Raw genomic sequence first — 19677 nt, 5'->3', positions numbered from 1 at the left:
AATAAACTTTATGATGAAATGGGTAAAACTTGCTTTTACCCCATGAATACATTTTCGAAAATAATGCAGCATACTTGGAGTCCTGCTCCAGGTTGTTTTCCTTTAAAAATACATTATATCAATTAGATATTGACTTTGCCAGTGTCCAGGGATTAGTTAGAAGTTAAATTGTGGTTAGTCTACTAACATCACGATTACACTTTTAGATTCTTTCACTTTATACAATGAAGTAATAGGAATGTCTTTCCTAATTGTATAAAGCCATGTGTCTCCATTTAATAGGAAACCTTTTGATATCACTGGTTATGATCCCAGCCCATAGCTTTTAAAGCAATTATGCACTTCAGCTTGTTCCCAAACTTTAGTCAAAGCAACAGGTTTTTATTGCCCACATAGTCAATTGCCAAAAGCACTTTTCTTGATAAATGCATCTCTACAAATGTTTCCAAGAGGCACGCCAACCCAGTATTTCTATTCTTTTTATTCATTTGTGCTATGCTCTATTTTAACAGATCTTTTTTTTCCCTCTTCAGGCTGATGCAGTTTCATTTGAAGAAATAAAGAAGTATATTAACCAAGAAGTCCTACGGATTTTTGAAGGTTAGGTTTTTTAATAACATTTTGGAATTTTTCACTGATTCTCACCTTCCATCTACTATGGGGAATCCTTTCCCCAACATTCTCAAGAGATGGCCCTGCCACAAAAACCTTAAGGGACAGCCCATTTTTATGATGGGACAGCTCTTTGATGAAAATTTTTCTTTATACAAAGTTACCTTTTGCCTCCCTGGAACTTCCTTTCATTATGTCTGGTTTGTAAAACAACACAGGTAAAGTATTTACCATGTTTTCACATGACAGCTTTTTGAGCATTTTTCAATAACCCTCATACTCTTAGTTTTCCCCTTTATGGAGTAAATATGTCTGGCTCCTCCATTATCATCACCCTGGGAGATGTTTAATTTATAAATGGCTCTCATTTACCAAGGAATATTTTGACTAATGCAAAGGAGTGTCTTTTTATTTAGACCAAAGTAAGCAAACTATAGCTTCCTAGCCCAAAGCCTTTGTCACCTGCTTTGTACATACTACAAACCGAGAATGGTTTTTGCTTTTTGGGGGGAGGAGTGGGAGTGTGTTATATTTTTAAATGGATTTTTAAAATCAAAAGACTATTTCATGATACGTGAAAATTATCTGAAACTTGAATTTGTTTCTATAAATAAAGTACGCACATTCCTTTACATCTTTTCTCTGGCTGTTATCCCACTACAGCAACAGGACTGAGCTATTGTGACATAAAGGCATAAATATTTACCATCCAGGCCTTGCAGAGAAAGTTTTCTGACCCCTGTGCTGGATACTTTAGTAATTTATCCTAAGATGTATTCCTTTTTTAGAAAAGGCATCCATATTATTCTGTTGATTCATTTCGAGTTTTCAGTTAACCAACAGCCCTGAATCTTCCTTATACAAATATTTTTAAATGAGGTGTTTCCCATTATGGATTGTGTGTTTATTTTTTAAATCTAAGTGTGTGATGTTATGTTTCCTCTTATTAATTTCAAATCATTTATGTTCATATCTTGTTCTAACCTGAAGATGTTTTTCGATATGTTTTTTGTACAGCAGATTGGCTGACCCTATAACTTCATGTCATGCTAAATTTCATAAGCATGTCGTCGTTCTAGTTGTTGATAGAAATGTTGATTGAAAAAGCCGAGAGTCAAGGATTAGGTTTTTCTAAATGCCATGGGATTCTTTCTGTCTACTTGTAAATCATCTACTAATCTGTTGTTTAGTGAGCTCTGAATCTGTTTTGTTGTCCAAAATTCACCCTACATTTCTTTTTCTATTTGCAAGGAATAGACAGGTTCACATGATTTTCACAAGTGATTTGCTAAAATCAAGACCACTCTTCTGAACTGTAAGATTTCACAAATAAATCCATGTTGGCTCTCTGTTCTCATGGTTCCTACTTCCTTTGCTTAGCATCCATAAGCTAAAAATAGATTGTTGAATTTTGTAAGGAATAAGATTATAAGATGCCCCAAGTTGATGTTGAATTTATCACTTCAAACATGGAATCAGCACTTCTCCAAGGAGTCTTGATTATTTTAAATAACAATTAGCAGGAGAGACTGAAATCTTGGTGCTTGGATCCACATTATCTTGCTTTATATGAGAACTGTAAATAGAGTAGAGTAACACTGGGACTTGTAGCTACTTTAATGACAGAACAGAAAACAAAATTGTTTTTGTTGTTGTTTGTTTGTTTTTTGAGATGGAGTCTCACTCTGTTTCCCAGGCTGGAGTACAGTGACACGATCTTGACTCACTGCAACCTCTGCCTCCTGGGTTCAAGCGATTTTCCTGCCTCAGCCTTCCAAATAGCTGAAATTACAGGTGCCCATCACCATGCCTGGCTAATTTCTGTATTTTTATTAGAGATGGGGTTTTGCCATGTTGGCAAAAAATGTTTTTTTAAAGGTCATGAATTTATGCTATTGATTTTAATTTACCTTGATCTTCACTAAGTATCTTTATCTTGCTCTGATATAACAGTTTACTAATACATTTATCCACTCTTTTTTGAGCTACCAGTAATTTTTATGTTGCCATTAAATTTTGAAGTCTTTTTTTCTTTTTCTTTCTTTCTTTTTTTTTTTGACTCTTAAATCAAACATCATGGACTATACTCTAAATTTTGCAATCCAAACACTCATTTCCCCTTCAGCAAGTTTGAAAAAAAGGCAACTGTTTGAAAAAAGACATCTCAAGCTCTTCAGGAGAACACTCAAGAATATTTACATGGCTACATAATATGCAGTGTTCACTGCACAATGAAAATGCTGATGCATTTGTTAAAAAATTATTAAGAATTTTAATACAGCAATAATAAAGCAGTAAACGAAACATGGGGCCCTATGTGACTGCATAGGTAGCATGTCCATGAAAGGCAGTCCTGGGGACAGGACATTTAGGATCTCAGATCATATCCATGCCTTTGGTTGACCACAACCATGAAAAGAGAAATGCCAGCAAATACGTGTTTTTGAATTGCAATCTAAACTTTTCCTTTAACTCTTAATCTCTATGGGCTCTAGTGTCTTTATCTTTCATCTCAGGGAGCTTTAATATTGAACTTCAATCCCTTAAGAGGCTTTAGATAAAATCATGTATTTAATAGTAATTAATTACTATTAATAGCAATTAATTTTTCAAAGCTGATTAAGAATGTCAGAAAATATAACCAAGCATTTTCCGAAAAACTAGTGATGTGTTGAGATATAGAAGGTGCTCATTTTGCAAGTCCATCAGATACTGGATGAAGATGTGGCCCATGGCAGCCTGCCTGTGCATTCAGCAGAAGAGACACTGCTATTTCCTCATGGGGAAGGCTCCATGCTGCCCACTCCCAGGCCATTCTGTGGCTACTCTCATGAAGGGCTATCAGCCTTCTGAGGAGGCCAGGGGAGTTGGGCCATTCTTTATCTGTTGTGGGGCAGGCTTACCAGGCTTCTGCTTTCTGAGAAGCTCCTCCTCTCAGTCTGCATCCCTCCTCCCTGAGTTCCTGCCTCTCCTTCCTTTCTCAGAGCCCAGCTACCTGGAAGGTAGCAGGTGCAGAGTCCTACCCAGGTCTCTGGCTTCACACCCATCTCTCCTACTGCCTCTCTGTCTCTTCTAGCCTGGCCAGGTCCAGGTGAGTGGCTAGACCCCACCAGAGCCAGTACTCCCTCAGAAACTATAGATGTCTTAGCCTCAAGACACTATTTTAAAGTGACCCATAAGGAAACTTTTTTCTGAGACTTCTGAACTCTAAGATTCCATGTATGATATCCCTCTCCTTTGTCTCTCTTGACCTTAGTCCAGCAAAACTGTTTTCTCCCAAACAAAACTGTGCCTGAAACCCAGAATATAGTTATTTAGCATTTAAGTTAATTTGTCCCAAGATCATTTCAATTCACTCCATTTAATTTTCCACTTAGAAATCACCTTTTCCATGGCTTCTGAACACCATTTACAAAAGAGAAAACTCCATTTTCACAAATCATAGAGCTCCAAGGTCACAGTTCCCATTTTCAGAAAGCTTTTTCTCTAAAAGCAGAGATTAATTTTCACGTTAAAACAGTTACACTTAAGTAGTACAGACAGTTAACTGCTACAGTTAAGTAGCATCCATCTCCCTCCTTTTTCTTCTTAGTGGTTTCACAAGAGACAGTGTCAATGACAGCTAATGCTTATCTCTGCTTCACACACCCCTGCACATGTGCAGCTTGGAAAGCCATTCTCTCCAAGCAGCAAGCCGCAGACTGTCAGCAGGGTCTTGAGGGAATCCTTGGAAAATCCTGTTCTCCAACTTTATCATCCCAAATGTCCAGATTACACCCTCTAGTGAAACTCTAAACCAGGACAATCCAAACTTTAAGCTCCTCTCTTGTGACATTTTAAACCCCTTTGGGGCTTCCTAGGTGACCTCACTGATGCAACACCCTACAAATCTCACACCTTGAGCTATTTTCCAGGCCACCCAACCTCCCTTCAGCAGCCTAGTGCCCCTTTCCAAACCTAACTGTGGTGGAAATAGGTGTCTTTTCGCCAATCCCAAGTCTAGTCTCCAGATTGATCACTATGTGCAAATATATATCCTCTCCGAGCATCAATTAAATTCCCAATCTGTCCAACAAGTCAAGTCCTTTTGCTAGCAAAGTGACTGCACAGGACAAGGACAGATGTCATCCATGTGTCTCAGCTTAGCACTTGTCTTTATGAGAGCTTTCCGGCTGCCATGATGCTGCCCACACAAATTAGGGTCTTGCCAGATCTGAGAAGTTTAATTCTTGCTATTGCAATGCCCTGTTATGCTTGGGAATTTACATCAACATGCAGGAAGAATTTACCAACCTATGCAGAAATCTATACTAACATCTGGCTCTCTTGGTTCTTGAGACAACAAGCCCACACCTCCAACTGTGGGAGAAAAGAAAGATTAGGGCTAAGCATTCTTGAGCAATGTTTCTGCCTGCAGATTTCCAGTGTTTAGAAAATCTTCTTACCTATACACATCATCTGATAGATATACATCATTGGTGATGTAGATATAAAGAGTTTTAAAAACATTTCCCACCACATAGTCTCTGTTTCTTCCAATTTGCTTCGTTTCTTTGTCTGAACTCCGTTGTTCAGTTTATACGATTTCCTCAGTGTCCAGTAATCCTTGGTTGCTAACTGAAATCTTGGTTTAAGAACTGAAAATTGTGAGTGAACAGTGGGGCTTGCCAACATCGAGTTTCACTTAGGGTAGTCTAGTTGGGCTTTTTAAGTGAAGGACCCTCAATTTCAGTATCTTTAAGTCTTTCCTCTCAGTCTGGTCAGATTCCCCAGTGGAGACATTCCATTTCCTGCCTGGCTGCCAGCTCAGCTACTTCAAATTTTCAATTTGAAAGTCTGAGTCTCAAGGGAGTCTGGGCTCCCCAATGCAGAGGCAGACTACTTACCCTTTTCAGATAATGATAAACCTTCTGTCTTTTGCTAGGGATGAGGCAGGGCACCTGCCCGGCTGTATAGAGAAACAAATTTTAACAACTGCTAAAGCAGGCTTTCAATCAATGCTCCTTATTTTAGTTCCCCTCTTTCACCGCACTTCCAGAGGTAACTTGTACTGCCAATTCTGAGCCTTCTGAGGATTTTGTAGTTAAATCAAGTTATTCCTCAACTTCTAGTCTAAGAGTTTAGTTTTCTTGAGTTTGCTAAGTAATGTATCACTCAACCATCTGGTTCTCAGCTTCCAAAATTGTGCTGATATTGTCTCCTTTCATATTCTCCTCAATTCTTGTCTGTTTATGCCTTTGAGAGGATCGTTTTGCTGGGATTCAGGAGGTAGTTAAAGCAGATGCATGTGTTTAATCCAACATCTTTACCCATGATATTTCAAAGCAATATGCTCATACAAGTGGCAAATGATTGAGACAGAGACAAATGAAGTAGTAACCACCTTTGGGTCATAATGAACCACAAAATAAATGTGAATTCACCAATGATGCTGTTGAATTAACAGTTAAAAATGAAACTAGAATATAATTATTAAAATATTACAGAAAATTACTCTGCTGATATTTTTGCCCTTTAGGAGAGAACCATATTTAATTTTGGTCTACACCTTTAGGAGACATTTAGGGGAAAGCCCTGAAATGATGGAACCAAAATGAGATTTATGAAACAGATTGTGAAGCCTATAAGTAAAAGTTATTTAACCTGAATGCTGATATGTAACAATATAACTGATTTCCCAAGGGAAATACTCATTAACTGCTCTCTGTTTTCATAATGGGGGGGGGTGGGAATCAAAATAAAATAAATTGAAGTTATACCAAGAAAATTGATAATTGAACATTTTAATGGGCATTAGGAGAAGAAGGTGAATTTCTCTCTTTGAAATATTTACAAATTTTATCTGTGATATAAAAGATAGACATGGGCCACATGACATATGTGTGTTCCTTCCTTCTCCAAAATACATAGGTTATCATCATAATAATATTAATGTCTGTATTATATTAAGGAGACCATTCTCCAAGGAAGCCAAGCCTTGGTCTCATTTGTTAGAGTGACTGCTGTGGCTTTGCCTGGGCAGATGGAATATGTGTGTTTGGTTTATGCATGCCTCTACCTGAACTCTTCAGTTTCCTGCCTCATTAGAAAGCATAGCCAAAAACAGTTTAATTGACTGAAGAGCCCTGAAAACAGAGGAAAAGCAATTAAGAATACAGGCCTTTACAATTCATTTAGATGCTCTGAAACATATTGTAAATTATAGAGCATTAGGGTAAGGTTCAGAAAAGGTAATTACCTTATGGTAAATGACTGTTTCTGAACATATCTCAAAGAAAATTTACAGCTTGAAGTAGTGAAAATAATGTTCTGTTTGCTAAAAATATTAAAAACCACCAAAGCACTTCTAAATTCAACTCATACATTAAAGAGGAAAAATTAGTACTGTGAATATTTGTGTTTAGACATTAAAGGAATTTTAAAAGACATGTTTCAAATTAAGAAGAATTATACTGAAATATATCTCTTCTTTTAAGTGAAAAACAATAAATATTATGCAAAGTTTCAAACTGTGATTATTGAATTTCACATATATTATAAGGCATCCAGTTTATAATTTGATGTAATAAAGATATATGTACATTTAATATGATGATTTGTAAAATTATAACTATATATTAATTACTTATTTGTTTTATATATTAAGTTACTAGAATAAGATGTATTAATATCAACCAAACATTCCAGGTAGATAGTAAGATAGTAATACTGGAGAGCAGGTGGTTTCACATCACTCTTTGGAATCAGCATCCATTAGATCCTGGTTGGCCTCCCATTCATCCTTCAGTCTGCAGCCAGAGATTCTAGTCCTGTGAGTGGTGTGATATATTTCCATTCTGTTTGCTTTGTGACATAGGAATGTGAATGTAGAGTGATTGCTTTTTGGATAATGATAGCTAATGCTGTGTATCTACTGGGGCTTTTCCCTTAATAATTCCATGTGAAACAATAATTGTATATCTTTTCTAACCTGTATGGGCCTATATTGTTTTTAAAAGATTGTTTTAATTGAAAACTTTTAGGAAAACAGATTTTCCTCAGAAGTAATTTACTCTATTTAAAAATTTACAGAAAATAGAAGATACGTATTTGTGAAATAAGCCTTTGCAATTCAATTAGATCAGCTAAACTGAGTGAAAAGACTGGAGAACATGGAAGTGACTCTTTACAAGATCTATATGGTGTGGCCTTTGTGTTTTCTCAGCTAGAGTTTCTAGTATATTGTTGTCATTTGGTCTTTAGTTACAAAATAAATACTAATTTCCTCAGTTAAAAAAAAAAAAAACTTTTCTGGAAGATTCGTCTGCACCAAACCGAGACTAAAGTTTTTAAATTGAACGTTCATTTCTTATTACACAAATATAAAGTGTAAATTATATTAAAATAAAACCATTTAAATTACTAAGGAATTTTTGAAGAAATTATGCAAAAGAAAAAGATAAAACAATGTGGTTAACTTCTTTTCTTGGCAAGGGTAGATGCTCCTCAAGTTTCTGTTTGAAATATGATTATTCATATATTAGATTTTTAAAATGTGAGGTATACTAAATGTAAACAAACCAAGCAATTTTAAGAAAGACTCCAATGATAGATTGTATATATAATGACCCTTGAATGAGTTAATGATTTTACCAAAATTGTATAGTAATAAAATATTCAATATGATTCTTTTTAGTTATCTGTTGCTGCATAAGAAAATACCTCCAAACTTTAGTGGCTTAAAACATTTATCTCACATTTCACATTACAGACATCTATTATCTCACATTTTTATGGGTCAGGGACTTGAAGTGTTGCTTGACTGTGTGATCTGCCTCAGGATCTCTAATGAAGCTGCAGTCAGGATGTCATTCAGGTCTGCAGTCGTTTGGAGGCTTGACCAGGGCTGCATGATCTGCTTCCAAGTTGATGTGCATGGCCACCGGCAGGTCGCACCAGTTCTTCCCCGTGTGGGCCTCTCCACTGGACTTCTTGGGTGCTCTCACTTCATGTCAACTGCTTTTCTCTAATGAGTGATTTAAGAAAGAAAGCAGCTAGGAAGCCACAATATCTTTTATTACCTCATCTCTCTAGTTGCACACTGTTAAATCAGCCTTTTTCTTTTCATTAGAAATGAAAAGTCTACCCCCCCCATTCAAAAATAGAAGAATTAAACTCCAACTTTGGAAGACAGTGTCAAAGAATTTGTGAATATATTTCAAATCACCACACAAATATTCACACCATTACTAACAAGTGCCTTAAAGTTAGTATTAAATCATTTTTTAATGTGAACCTAAATTCTCTCCACATGCCATTACCAGAGGTTAGATTTCATGCTAGTGTTCTGTCCATAGACTGTTACATCTCAGAAGTACTGAAAATTCTCAACTTTCTGCGTGACGCAGCTTAGCTGCATCTATACACAAACCTAAGTTTGTGCAATCAATTTTATTTGTCTAACCAAAAAACTCAGCAGTCAGACCAGTTGGTAAATTAGATGTGCTTAAATTGAAAACTAAATCTTTTTGTTTGATTTCAGGTAAAATATTTTTTGAAATTTTTTGACATAAAATATTTCTGTTCCATGATATATATATATTTTTTTTCTATACATGAAGAGAGGATGGCTGTGTTTCTATCCCAGCTCAAGCTGCCGGCAGCCATGTTGGCTGCCCAAGCTCATGGGAGGCCCGGGCCACCAGGGAAGGATGGGTTGCCTGGGCCACCAGGAGACCCTGGACCCCAAGGTAAGTCTTGAAGTGTAATATTGGCTTATTGATTTTTAACTCTCTGTATTTATAACATGTTAGTCACAGTTAAGGAAAAAATTATGTATGTATGTACTTTATATATATATTACATATATTTTCCATATGAAACCATTTTATATATTGCAAGTTATTCCATATGAAATCATTTTATGTATTACATATATGTGTACATGTTACATATGTACATTCTAGAAGTAGATGTTTAACTATTACTTCAAATTTAAAACCGAATGATAGTTACCTGCTATTCTAAATGTAAAGTAGTAATATTTATTATAACAATAACAGCAATAATGTGTGCTTATATATCATTATTATCTAGGAATCTTAGAATTTTCTAGGCCTCCTATTTTAATGTAAGTTAAATAAGTCTCCATCATCTTAGTATCTTAAAGAAACTGGGGAAAGAGTTTTAGGAGACTCTACTACAAATAGTTATTTGGTTCCAAAATATATTTTTAAGAAATTTTAGAATCTTTTTTCTTTGAATAGAGCTTGTGAATGGTAACTTGAATGTTGAATAATTTTGTGCATGATTTTTAAAGTTCTTAAAACCCAACTTATATTGGCAAATTTTGTTCTGCTTATGACAACTTGACAAGAGACATAATCTTATGTATAGCCTAACTAAATTAATCTGACAAGGCCATTTTCTAGAAATATGATTATCAATCCAGCAAAGTGATCAAATAGGTCCAGGCTTAGAAGAGTCACAATTCTGAAAGGGAAATACTAAATTCAGTGAATATATGTCATGAAAGATAAGACCAGGAAAACTGCTTCTTACTGTTAACCACAGAGGAGCTCAGATTCCTTCCTTGAAATAATTAAAAGCAGCTTGTATAAAGAAAGAAAAGAGAAAATTAACACCAACATTAAATAGGAATGCACCCAAAATAATATGTACACAAAGAAGTGTTTTTCTGTCACCAGTTTCCTTCCTACTGCTACTCTGTAATATTGAGCCTCATTTTCTGAAGTGTCCCAAGGTGACTGATGTACCCTTCCTCTTCTGAAAGAGCAACACCTTTTCAGTTCCTGTAACAGTGCCTATTAGGATCCTAATATAACCTTATAACCTATAACTATGAATGCCAAGTCTTTGTGTTTAGTTTGCATAATATAAAACAGCAACAGTTAAAAGCTCTCTAATTTTTGTTTAAACCAAACACATATTCCACCATTATCTTTAGATTAGAGTGAAGTTTGGCAGATTGATGAAGGAAAGAGCAAAGTATAGGATGAGGAGTAGCCCTCTATGTATACACTATTGTGTAGAGGGGGCTAATTATTACCTTTCACTAGTTGGGTCTGTTCTGAAGTCAGAGTATATGAGACTGGCATTCAGATCTTGAAAGCTCATCTGAAAATGTGCAATACCTCGAACCACATGAAGAATGAGCAGTGTAAACACCAATAGGAAGAAAACTTTATATAGATCCTTCAAACAGCGATGGTTTGAGAGGACAGGAACAATGGAAAATTGAGATGATCCAGGAAAACAGCTCTGGAACTGAAGTCTTCTGTTCACTCAAACACCTGGCTTCAGACACCTCATAGGTGCAGCAAAGGCCCATTTGGAAGGCTGTCAGTCAGAGGCAATTCCAAACCCACAGTATCAGTGAAGCTTTTGGAAATAAGCCTTCTGTTCACTACTCCATTTGCCCTTCCTTTTGCAAAGATTTCTATGAATTTCATCTGCTATTGTGCCTCAGATTAATATTATAGACTACTTCTACTCCTGATAGGACTTCTGGATGGAATTCTTGAATTTGGAAGATATCTCCACATGATTTCCAATTTTTTTGTGAACCAAGGTTTGCTGAAATTGTCAAAACTTTTGTCTCCCCATAGGGTTTCTGACAATAGACATATCTTGACTACAACTTAGCAGATGTCTCCTTAACCTTTACATAATACTTCCTTTTCAGTATTTGTTAAATTTGGCCAAAATTCAGCAAATAAATAAATAAATAAAACTTGAAAAACATGGAATTCATTTTTAAGGAATATTTGTTTCTTAAAAATATTTGTTTTTAAGGAATATCAGTACAGTAGGCACGCTGTACTATAATCCTGCCTAAAGGCACAGAGAAATCTCACTGAAAAGAAAGTAAACAAGAGGCTGCTGTTTAATTTTTGGTGCCTCTCCAGAGGTGCACAAGAAATTGAAGGGTTTTTCTTTAATAGATGAATAGGTGTGATGTGCTCAGAAGATGAAGTTGTACATGTAACTTACAAGCTCTTCTCTGCTCAATTTAACAGTTTTCTCAAAAAGGATAGAAAAAATGCATTTAAAATCACCAGTGACCATGCAAACCTCAGATGCAATTGTCTGAATTAGTCCTCTTTATGACACAGCATGATTGAGTTTAAGAAAGGGTTGAAGTCAGAAATGCAATATAGGTTGGGAAAGAAAAGATGGCTACTGAATATGACACAGTGTGTTCTGCACTCGTTAATTCTGTCTGATGGAGGTTCTTCTGAAATTTCTAAAAGAGGCATATTTTGTTTTGTTTTGTTTTCAGTGTTTGTCAGGAAAGACACCCATTTGGTTCTGAAATATATTTTTAAGAAATTTTAGAACCTTTCTGCTAATAGAGCTTGTGGATGGTAACTTGTGAACTTTAAATAATTCTTCATATGTTTTCTAAAGTTTTTAAAACCAAACTTTGCTTATATTGGCAAAAAAACTTTGTTCCACTTATGACAACTTGATGAAAGGTATGATCTTAAATATAGCTTAACTAAATTAATCTGAAATTTAAAATTAAAGTTGAGTGGTTTGGTTTGAAATGTGCACTATGGAATGAGTCCTTTATCAACTTATCTTTATGGAAGGACAGAATTATAAAGGGGTTTCATAACGTTTCCTGTGCTTATTTCTGAGAAGCAGGAAACGTATAGAAAGCAGTGAGAAAATTGGCGACGTGAGACTGTGAAAGGTACACAATTCTGAAAAAAGGAATTGCCACTCCTACCAAGAGTCTGATAACGAAAGCTTGAGGATCCTCCTTTAGCACCCTGACCTTCTTAAAGTGAAAAGAAAGACCATTAGGACCCTATGTTGCATCACCTCATTTGTGTTTTTCCTAAATTTCCAAAGGGGTGATTGTTGATGCCTTTTTAAATTCAAAAGCATTTCCAGACAGCGTTTAGATTTTAACCATCCCATGGGGTCTGATTATTGTGCCTTGAGAGAACTTTCCTTGGTGTCCATTCCCACCTTGGGCCTGCAGCACTGGGCCTCATGGCTGGTTCTCCCAGGTATGAGCTAAAATGTGCCGCGTCAGAATCAAAGAAACCCCAAGTAGCATGATTTAGCTGGGTTTCATTATATAAACAGCAGAGGTGAATTTGTCTACAGACCTTATTCTTTTGAGTGAGTTCTATGAGAAAAAACTTCATTTAAACTTTCGCAAACACAGCTGATTCTCCATCGCCTGTTCCACCCAAGGAATGGATGCCACACCTAAAGCCCTACTCATTTCAGAAGGAACCTCACATGTGGGACCTGTAGGAGAAAACAGCTACACCCATTCCATGCACCTTGCATCAGATCCAAAAGGACAGTAGTGGGAGTAGTTGTTCTTACTTGTGCACTTTTAAAGTAATTGATCATATATACTGTTTATAGGAAGCACTGGTTTATAATGAAGGAAACCTGTTATTTGTAAGCCAGTGGTCCATAGGGTAGCTCATGTGATGTATAGATTCGACCTTTCAAATTTATTAGCATTAGGGGCCTTTGGCTATGGGAGAATGTGTGAATGTGTGTCAAAATGCCTGAAAGGTGCTGCTGTCAATTGGTGGACCAGAACCAGGAAGGCTAAACAACTTGTAAGGCATGAGGAAACCCCCAACCCCATCACCCCCGCCATGCCCACCATGAACAATTGTCTCTCCTAAAATTCCAATAACATCATTTTCTGGCCTTTTTCCAGTATGTATATAGGTGCACGGATTTACAATGTTAGAAGTAAATCTCTGGAGTCTAAACTGAAATCTTCCTACTAGAAATAAACACAGTGTACCATCCGAAAAACTACACCAAGCACCAAGTTTCATCAATGACTAGCACTCCTCTAGATGCTTTCACTTAGGACACTGCTGGGGTTTTATTTGTTTTCCCATGTGAGCTACAGTGATATCAAGCTGTCATCCTGTACTTTTTTTTTTTTTTTTTTTGAGACGGAGTTTCGCTCTTGTTGCCCAGGCTGGAGTACAATGGCTCACTGCAATCTCCTCCTCCCGGTTCAAACAATTCTCCTGCCTCAGCCTCCCAATTTATATAATCCCAGTAGCTGGGATTATAGGCACCCACCACCACTCGCTACTAATTTTTGTGTTTTTAGTAGAGATTGGGTTTCACCATGTGGGCCAGGCTTGTCTTGAACTCCTGACCTCAGGTGATCTGCCCACCTTGGCCTCCCAAAGTCCTGGGATTATAGGTGTGAGCCACCATGCCTGGCCTATCCTGTAGACTTATAGTCTATGGAAACACATAGACTATATTCTTTGCAGACAGACCAGCCTCCTCCAAATTTAAAGACAGGCCCACCCTGAAGAGGTGAAAAGCTTAATTCTATAAATGGGGAAAGCCGTCATTGACTTTGTTAGCAATCCTACCAGGAGTTTTGTTATGAAGTAATAATAAAAAAGACGCTTCAGCTTTATGGCAGCCTTTACAATGAATGAGATTGGGATCTTAATAGTAAATTCAAGAGTAGAAACCTCTCCTGTACTTGTGCAATTCAGTCACTTTATCTATTAATAACAGGTAATTATTAACCTAACACACTGAGAAATTTGTACAAAGAAATTATTACATTAGACAGGAGAAGGGTAAATGTTACCTTATACAAATACACAAATTAGTTTCTTAATTATAATACTGTATGCACTGAAATCCATGTGGAACAGTATGTTTTTGCGTTATATTGCAAATCTGAGAACTGAATTTAAATGAAATAGGTAAGTTTTAGTAGATATATTCTTCATTTGGAATTGTGTTACAATCCTGCTAAACCTCTTATTAATCAAAAGTTCGTGTATCTCCAATTATTATTCTTTCTTCCTCATTTTTTAGCCTGTAATCTTAAGTACTTACTGCGATAGCTGAGGGTCAACTTTATAACCTTTCTGTAATAGTGGGACCTGAGTTAAACTATCAAATATGCCTCAGGTAATAAATATTATTTTACTCCAGAAATGTTTAAGTAATGGATTTGGGAGGGTGCTTTCAAATGACCCGAAGTATATACAGTTTTTCCCTGCTGTTCACATATGTTAAGTAAAAGTAACTTACGTCAAAGAGATCCTGGAAATATTTTAAATTTGAATATAGATCAACTAAGGATATTATGTCACATGTCAAAGCCACTGTTCTCTCTAGGATCTAGGATTGTATTGAGTATCTTTAACTCAATTTTCAAATACAGATATGTGAAAGTTTTCTGCTGGTGGATGTATTTCTACCATATACTTCAAAATATTTTTAACATATATTCTTTTTGACACTAGTTTCACATTTATGATCAGGTCATACATATAAAGCAAAGAAATATCTGTGTGGTGATTACATTGCCAATGTTGTTCAGATAATAATGTGTACATTGTATGGCTTAGTCAAAGGTGAAAATGATAACCCCAAAAACTGCTAATTCTCAACAATAATGGGAAATAATTGATCATACTTACTATTCATAGGGAGCATTACATTTTCTCCTCCTGCCATATTCTGCTGTGATATCACACCTTTATGAAAAAGCACAACTAAGTCATGGCTTACTGTTTCATACTGAGATGCTCTCCTACTGTATCTTAGCTGTGTGTCCACATGAGTCTGCATGGCTGCTCTGTCCATTTGGGACAAGGAGCGATCTTGAAGGAGCTGTTTAAGTATGAAAAAGTTAGAAATAAAAACTCTATTTACCATCACCGTGAAACTCTTACAGCATGGAATCTTTCATTCCAAGTATTACATAGATATGGATACCAATATATAAAACCCAGATAAAAGTGCTTTATGCTTTTTATAAGCAAGGATAATGACTTCCAGAGGCACAAATTTCTCTGTACTCTTCTAGCTCAGCCAGTAGCAAGCATATTAAGAATAATTTGTTTTAAAATGTAGACAGATCTTACACCTAATTCATTTTGGTTAAAATAGCTTAAATTGATGAAGTTCATTTGGGAGACTCTCTCAGTCTCCTCTTGTTTCCTAGCTTTGCTGAAGTTCCTTTGGAGGTTTACATTGCCACGTTCAAACATGGGGTAGATGTTTAAACTTTACCTAAAGAGAATATAATGTTTATAGTCGATCATTTGAACACAGACCTACCTTTTTAGATGAGTTAGCTCACATATGCTCTTGCTATGGTTTATTAGAATCTTGAGTTATTTGTTGTTTTCATTTCCTTTAATTCTTGAAATAAGGTTCATATTCCTATTATATTATCTTGTTCTCATTTTAAGCAAGACTCTTTCAGTATACTTCTTACATTTAGCCTATGCCTCACCTTCAATCAGAATTCCTATTGAAAAGAACTCAAACAACTTGTCATAGCTATTTGCAAGATTGATTTATTTAGGTATCATTTTCAGAGCCAAAATCTCGCTCTCAAGAGTTTGACTAGTGGGGCTGGGCATGGTGGCTCACGCCTCTAATCCCAACACTTTGGGAGGCCAAGGCGGGCAGATCACCTGAGGTCAGCAGTTCGAGACTAGCCTGGCCAACATGGCAAAACCCCATCTCTATTAAAAATACAAAACAATTAGCCAGGCATGGTGGCAAGTACCTGTAATCCCAGCTACTCAGGAGGCTGAAACAGGAGAGTCACTTGAAGCCAGGAGGTGTAGGTTGCAGCATTCCGGCCTGGGTGACAGAGCAAGACTCTATCTCAAAAAAGAAAAAAAAGAGTTTGACAAGTTGGAAATTTTTATAGTAATTGCATGTTTTTAAGATCTTCATTGCCCTATTGTACCCAATCTGTTTGACATGTAAGTTTAATATGTGGTTAATGCAAAACAGTTAGTTAATGTATAATTTATGTTAAGCAAATGAATCACATAATTATCACAGAGTCAGAAAATGGTTCTTGTATGTGCTGTGTTGCCATAGAACCATTTTCATGTGTCTCTTTTTTATATATTTCTTATTTAGGCTACCGAGGACAGAAGGGAGAAAGAGGTGAACCTGGAATTGGGCTGCCAGGGAGTCCAGGTCTTCCTGGGACTTCAGGTAAGAGTGATACTCTCTTCACAACACAAACAAGCCTTTAAAAATGAAAACCATGCTTCTCCTCTAGGGTCCTTATATGTCAAGTTGAGTGATCCATGTTGGCTAGAGGGTTGGAGACAGGGAGAGCTATATGTGATCTGCATTGTGATTAGTTTTGGGTTTTTTTTTTATGTCATTAGCTCTGGGTATACCAGGCTCACCAGGTGCACCAGGCCCCCAGGGCCCCCCAGGACCTAGTGGAAGATGTAACCCAGAAGATTGCCTCTATCCTGTGTCTCATGCCCATCAGCAGACAGGTGGGAAATGAACACACCTGAAGAAGACTTGGTTCCTGGTGATACCTCCTTGCCATTGGAGCTATCTTAATACCATCAAACCCTCGTGATATGTGGTTTGCTTTTTTTTTCTTTTTTAGTAAGCCAGACATTAAAAGCAACCATTTGAATCCTATTCCTATAGCAATTGCAAATCAGCATTTTTTGATTTTTTCCAAATTCATTCCATATGTTTTGCTTTACAATTGCTATGATTTTTAGTCAGAGATATGAAATATGCAAGTAAATCTTATCATTAGTTCTTCTTCAAAAGGAAATTGCATCTTGCGACTTAGTAGACTGATGATGATATCCATTTTGTAGATTCATCAACATGTGGTTGGCCTTTGATTTCTGAATTTTAAAGTTTCAGACTTAACTTTACGTTTTCTTGGTGTTTAAATTTACTGTCATTGCTAAACATTTTGTCAAGTTTTTTGATATAGTACATTGCTCCTCTTGAATGTTTTTTGACTACTTTTTATAACTTAAGAATTCTTATACCATCTACATCTATCCTACTTATGCTGAAAAATAGGCAATAAGAACTTCATTTTATAACTTATGTTTTGAGGAAAAAAAAAAAAAACACAGGAAACTGTTTTATCAGGGAGCCCAAACACCCAGCATAGCCAACTACTGAAATGACTTTGTTAATTCTGTATAATGAGCTCAATTCAAAGCAATCACCACTGGCATGAATAAGTACTACAGGAAAAGGGAGTATCGAATTCCAGGTTGTGTATGAGTTCTGCAAAAAAAAAAGCCTAATACTTTGTGGTCCTCCCAGTGAGTTTCTCATTTGGTCAACAGAAAGCTGTTTTCCCTATGGAGTGTTTGGTAGTGAAACCACCAAACCGTCTTTGGTACTATTAAAGCTTCAATGGCCTAGCAAGATCTTTGGGCCCTTGTGTCCATTATCCTTATGACCTCATCACCCTCAGACTTTAAGACAAGAAGCCACCAGCAGAACAAAGAATGGGATGTGTAACAAATGGAAAAGAAACTCAATTGTCCTGGAAGATGAATTTATAGTGTCAGCAAATGCATATTAAGAAGGCAAAGCCCAACAGCTCTTAAGGAGAATTATATTTCTCCAGAAGCTGCAGCAAGAGGTACAGCTCAACAAAGGAAAACTATAGGACCGAATAGGCAACTAGTGCTCAGACCAAAGAGCTCACTCCCACTCCAACACCATGTCCTCTGAAAAGAAACAAAAATACAGTGATCATCAACCAAATGACTAAACAGTCTTACTATTGATTAGCTATACATTAATCGAGGAACTGTTGGTTGACAGGCACTGATTCTCTAGAATACTGGGCATAAGGATGTTGCAGAAATCTAGATGATGGGTCCACAAATGTGGGAATATGCCACAAGAGCCTGCCTGTCACAGCAATCAGGATTCACACCTGATTCACACTTCAATTTGGCTAAAACAGGATGGGATGATTGCTTTTGTCTGTTTACTGAAAAATGAGTTTAGAAAGGCAAGCCCACTAAAATTGGTAAAAGCTGTGAACAGAATTGTGTCTGAGGAACATGCCTAATTTAAGGCACGGTTTGTTCAAATGCATCATGATTTGAACTGGTTTTCATTATAGATTAATGAACTGCTGGTCAGGTACTGTCTACAATGGCTGTGCATACCTACAACGTTTTAGGTATTTCATGTTGAATTATGCTGTATATTTCAATTCCAAGTTTATTTTATTTTACAAGGTTATTTATTGTAAGCATTTTGAAATTGATTTTCTTTTTTGCTTTCGTTCTTGTGCAATACCCACAATGGTGCTGTGTTTTAAACTTACACAATTGGAATATAGATATGTGTTTTCTTAGTAAAATGGTAATTTATCCCAAAAAAGTGTACATAGATCTAAAATTTGGTGCTATGTGTATATCATGAGCTTTTAATTTGTTGAATTTTCTAAAAGCTTACAACTTATCTGCCACTCATATTAATTTACTTGAATTTGTCAAAAAGCTAAACATTTTGTATGTTTTCAAAGATTATTTTTTCATATTAGTAGGTGGTTTATGTTTGCCTCTTTGCTAATTTAAAAATATTTATTTTATCATTTTAACATTTTCATGGCCTTTTTTGCTGATGATAATCAATTTTTTTGGTCTTTATTTTTTGGTTTTTGAGTTTTTCCTTTCATAGACATGAATAGACAATTCATTTTCTTGTTTTATTACCCATTTATTTTTATTCTATGAAATATGTCATGCATTCTTTTTTACAAATTGTATATTTAGAAATCTTTCTAAATTCCATTAATGCTTGACTGGTTAATTCATATTTCAAAAATTTGTATTTATTCAGGTAATTTGATGGGATGGGGAAATATGATGCATATTACAAAGCAGATTTGTCACAATGACACAAGCTCATTTTTAGTAACTGGGAAAGGTGACTAAATTTGACATAACTAGAGAAACAGGGCTGTGTTCACATGGCACAAGCCTTTCTCACCCTACTCTATTATTTACCTTCAGATACTTTTTCCTGCCTCAGCTCTTTACACATGATGTGCAACAAAGGGCAGCAAGAAATGCTGGGTCCAGCTAATTTAACAACAAATGAAGTGGAGCTTTGGCAGTTGCCCAATTCCTTTAATAAAAAGAAAGTAAATAATTTGGGCCCCAGAGTAGGTTGGGAAATGTTCCTCTAAATGACTTGATGGTTGCCAAATCCCTTGTATCATTTTATTCTATTCCGAAACATATGTTTATTTCCACATAGATG

The 19677-nt window shown here is 36.2% G+C and overlaps 1 protein-coding gene across 7 annotated transcripts in view; it reads left to right on the top strand.

Annotated features, from left to right (window-relative positions):
* COL19A1 (collagen type XIX alpha 1 chain) overlaps positions 1-19677 on the top strand; it is a 364360-nt gene that overhangs the window by 339562 nt on the left and 5121 nt on the right. For 6 of the 7 annotated variants that reach the window (XM_074398115.1, XM_074398114.1, XM_074398112.1 and 3 more), the window contains 4 exons: positions 534-600; positions 9213-9341; positions 16531-16608; positions 16788-18900. In XM_074398115.1, the coding sequence (XP_074254216.1) occupies positions 534-600; positions 9213-9341; positions 16531-16608; positions 16788-16915 (402 nt within the window). In that variant the 3' untranslated portion in view covers positions 16916-18900. Of the gene's footprint in view, positions 1-533; positions 601-9212; positions 9342-16530; positions 16609-16787; positions 18901-19677 lie in introns of those variants that run through there. The other variant, XM_074398116.1, reaches the window with a different exon arrangement.

Source organism: Saimiri boliviensis, chromosome 4, assembly GCF_048565385.1.
Source record: "Saimiri boliviensis isolate mSaiBol1 chromosome 4, mSaiBol1.pri, whole genome shotgun sequence".
Classification (NCBI taxonomy): Eukaryota; Metazoa; Chordata; class Mammalia; order Primates; family Cebidae; genus Saimiri; species Saimiri boliviensis.
The sequence above is the reverse complement of the archived record's forward strand: the minus strand, read 5'-3'. Positions and strand labels throughout refer to the sequence as shown.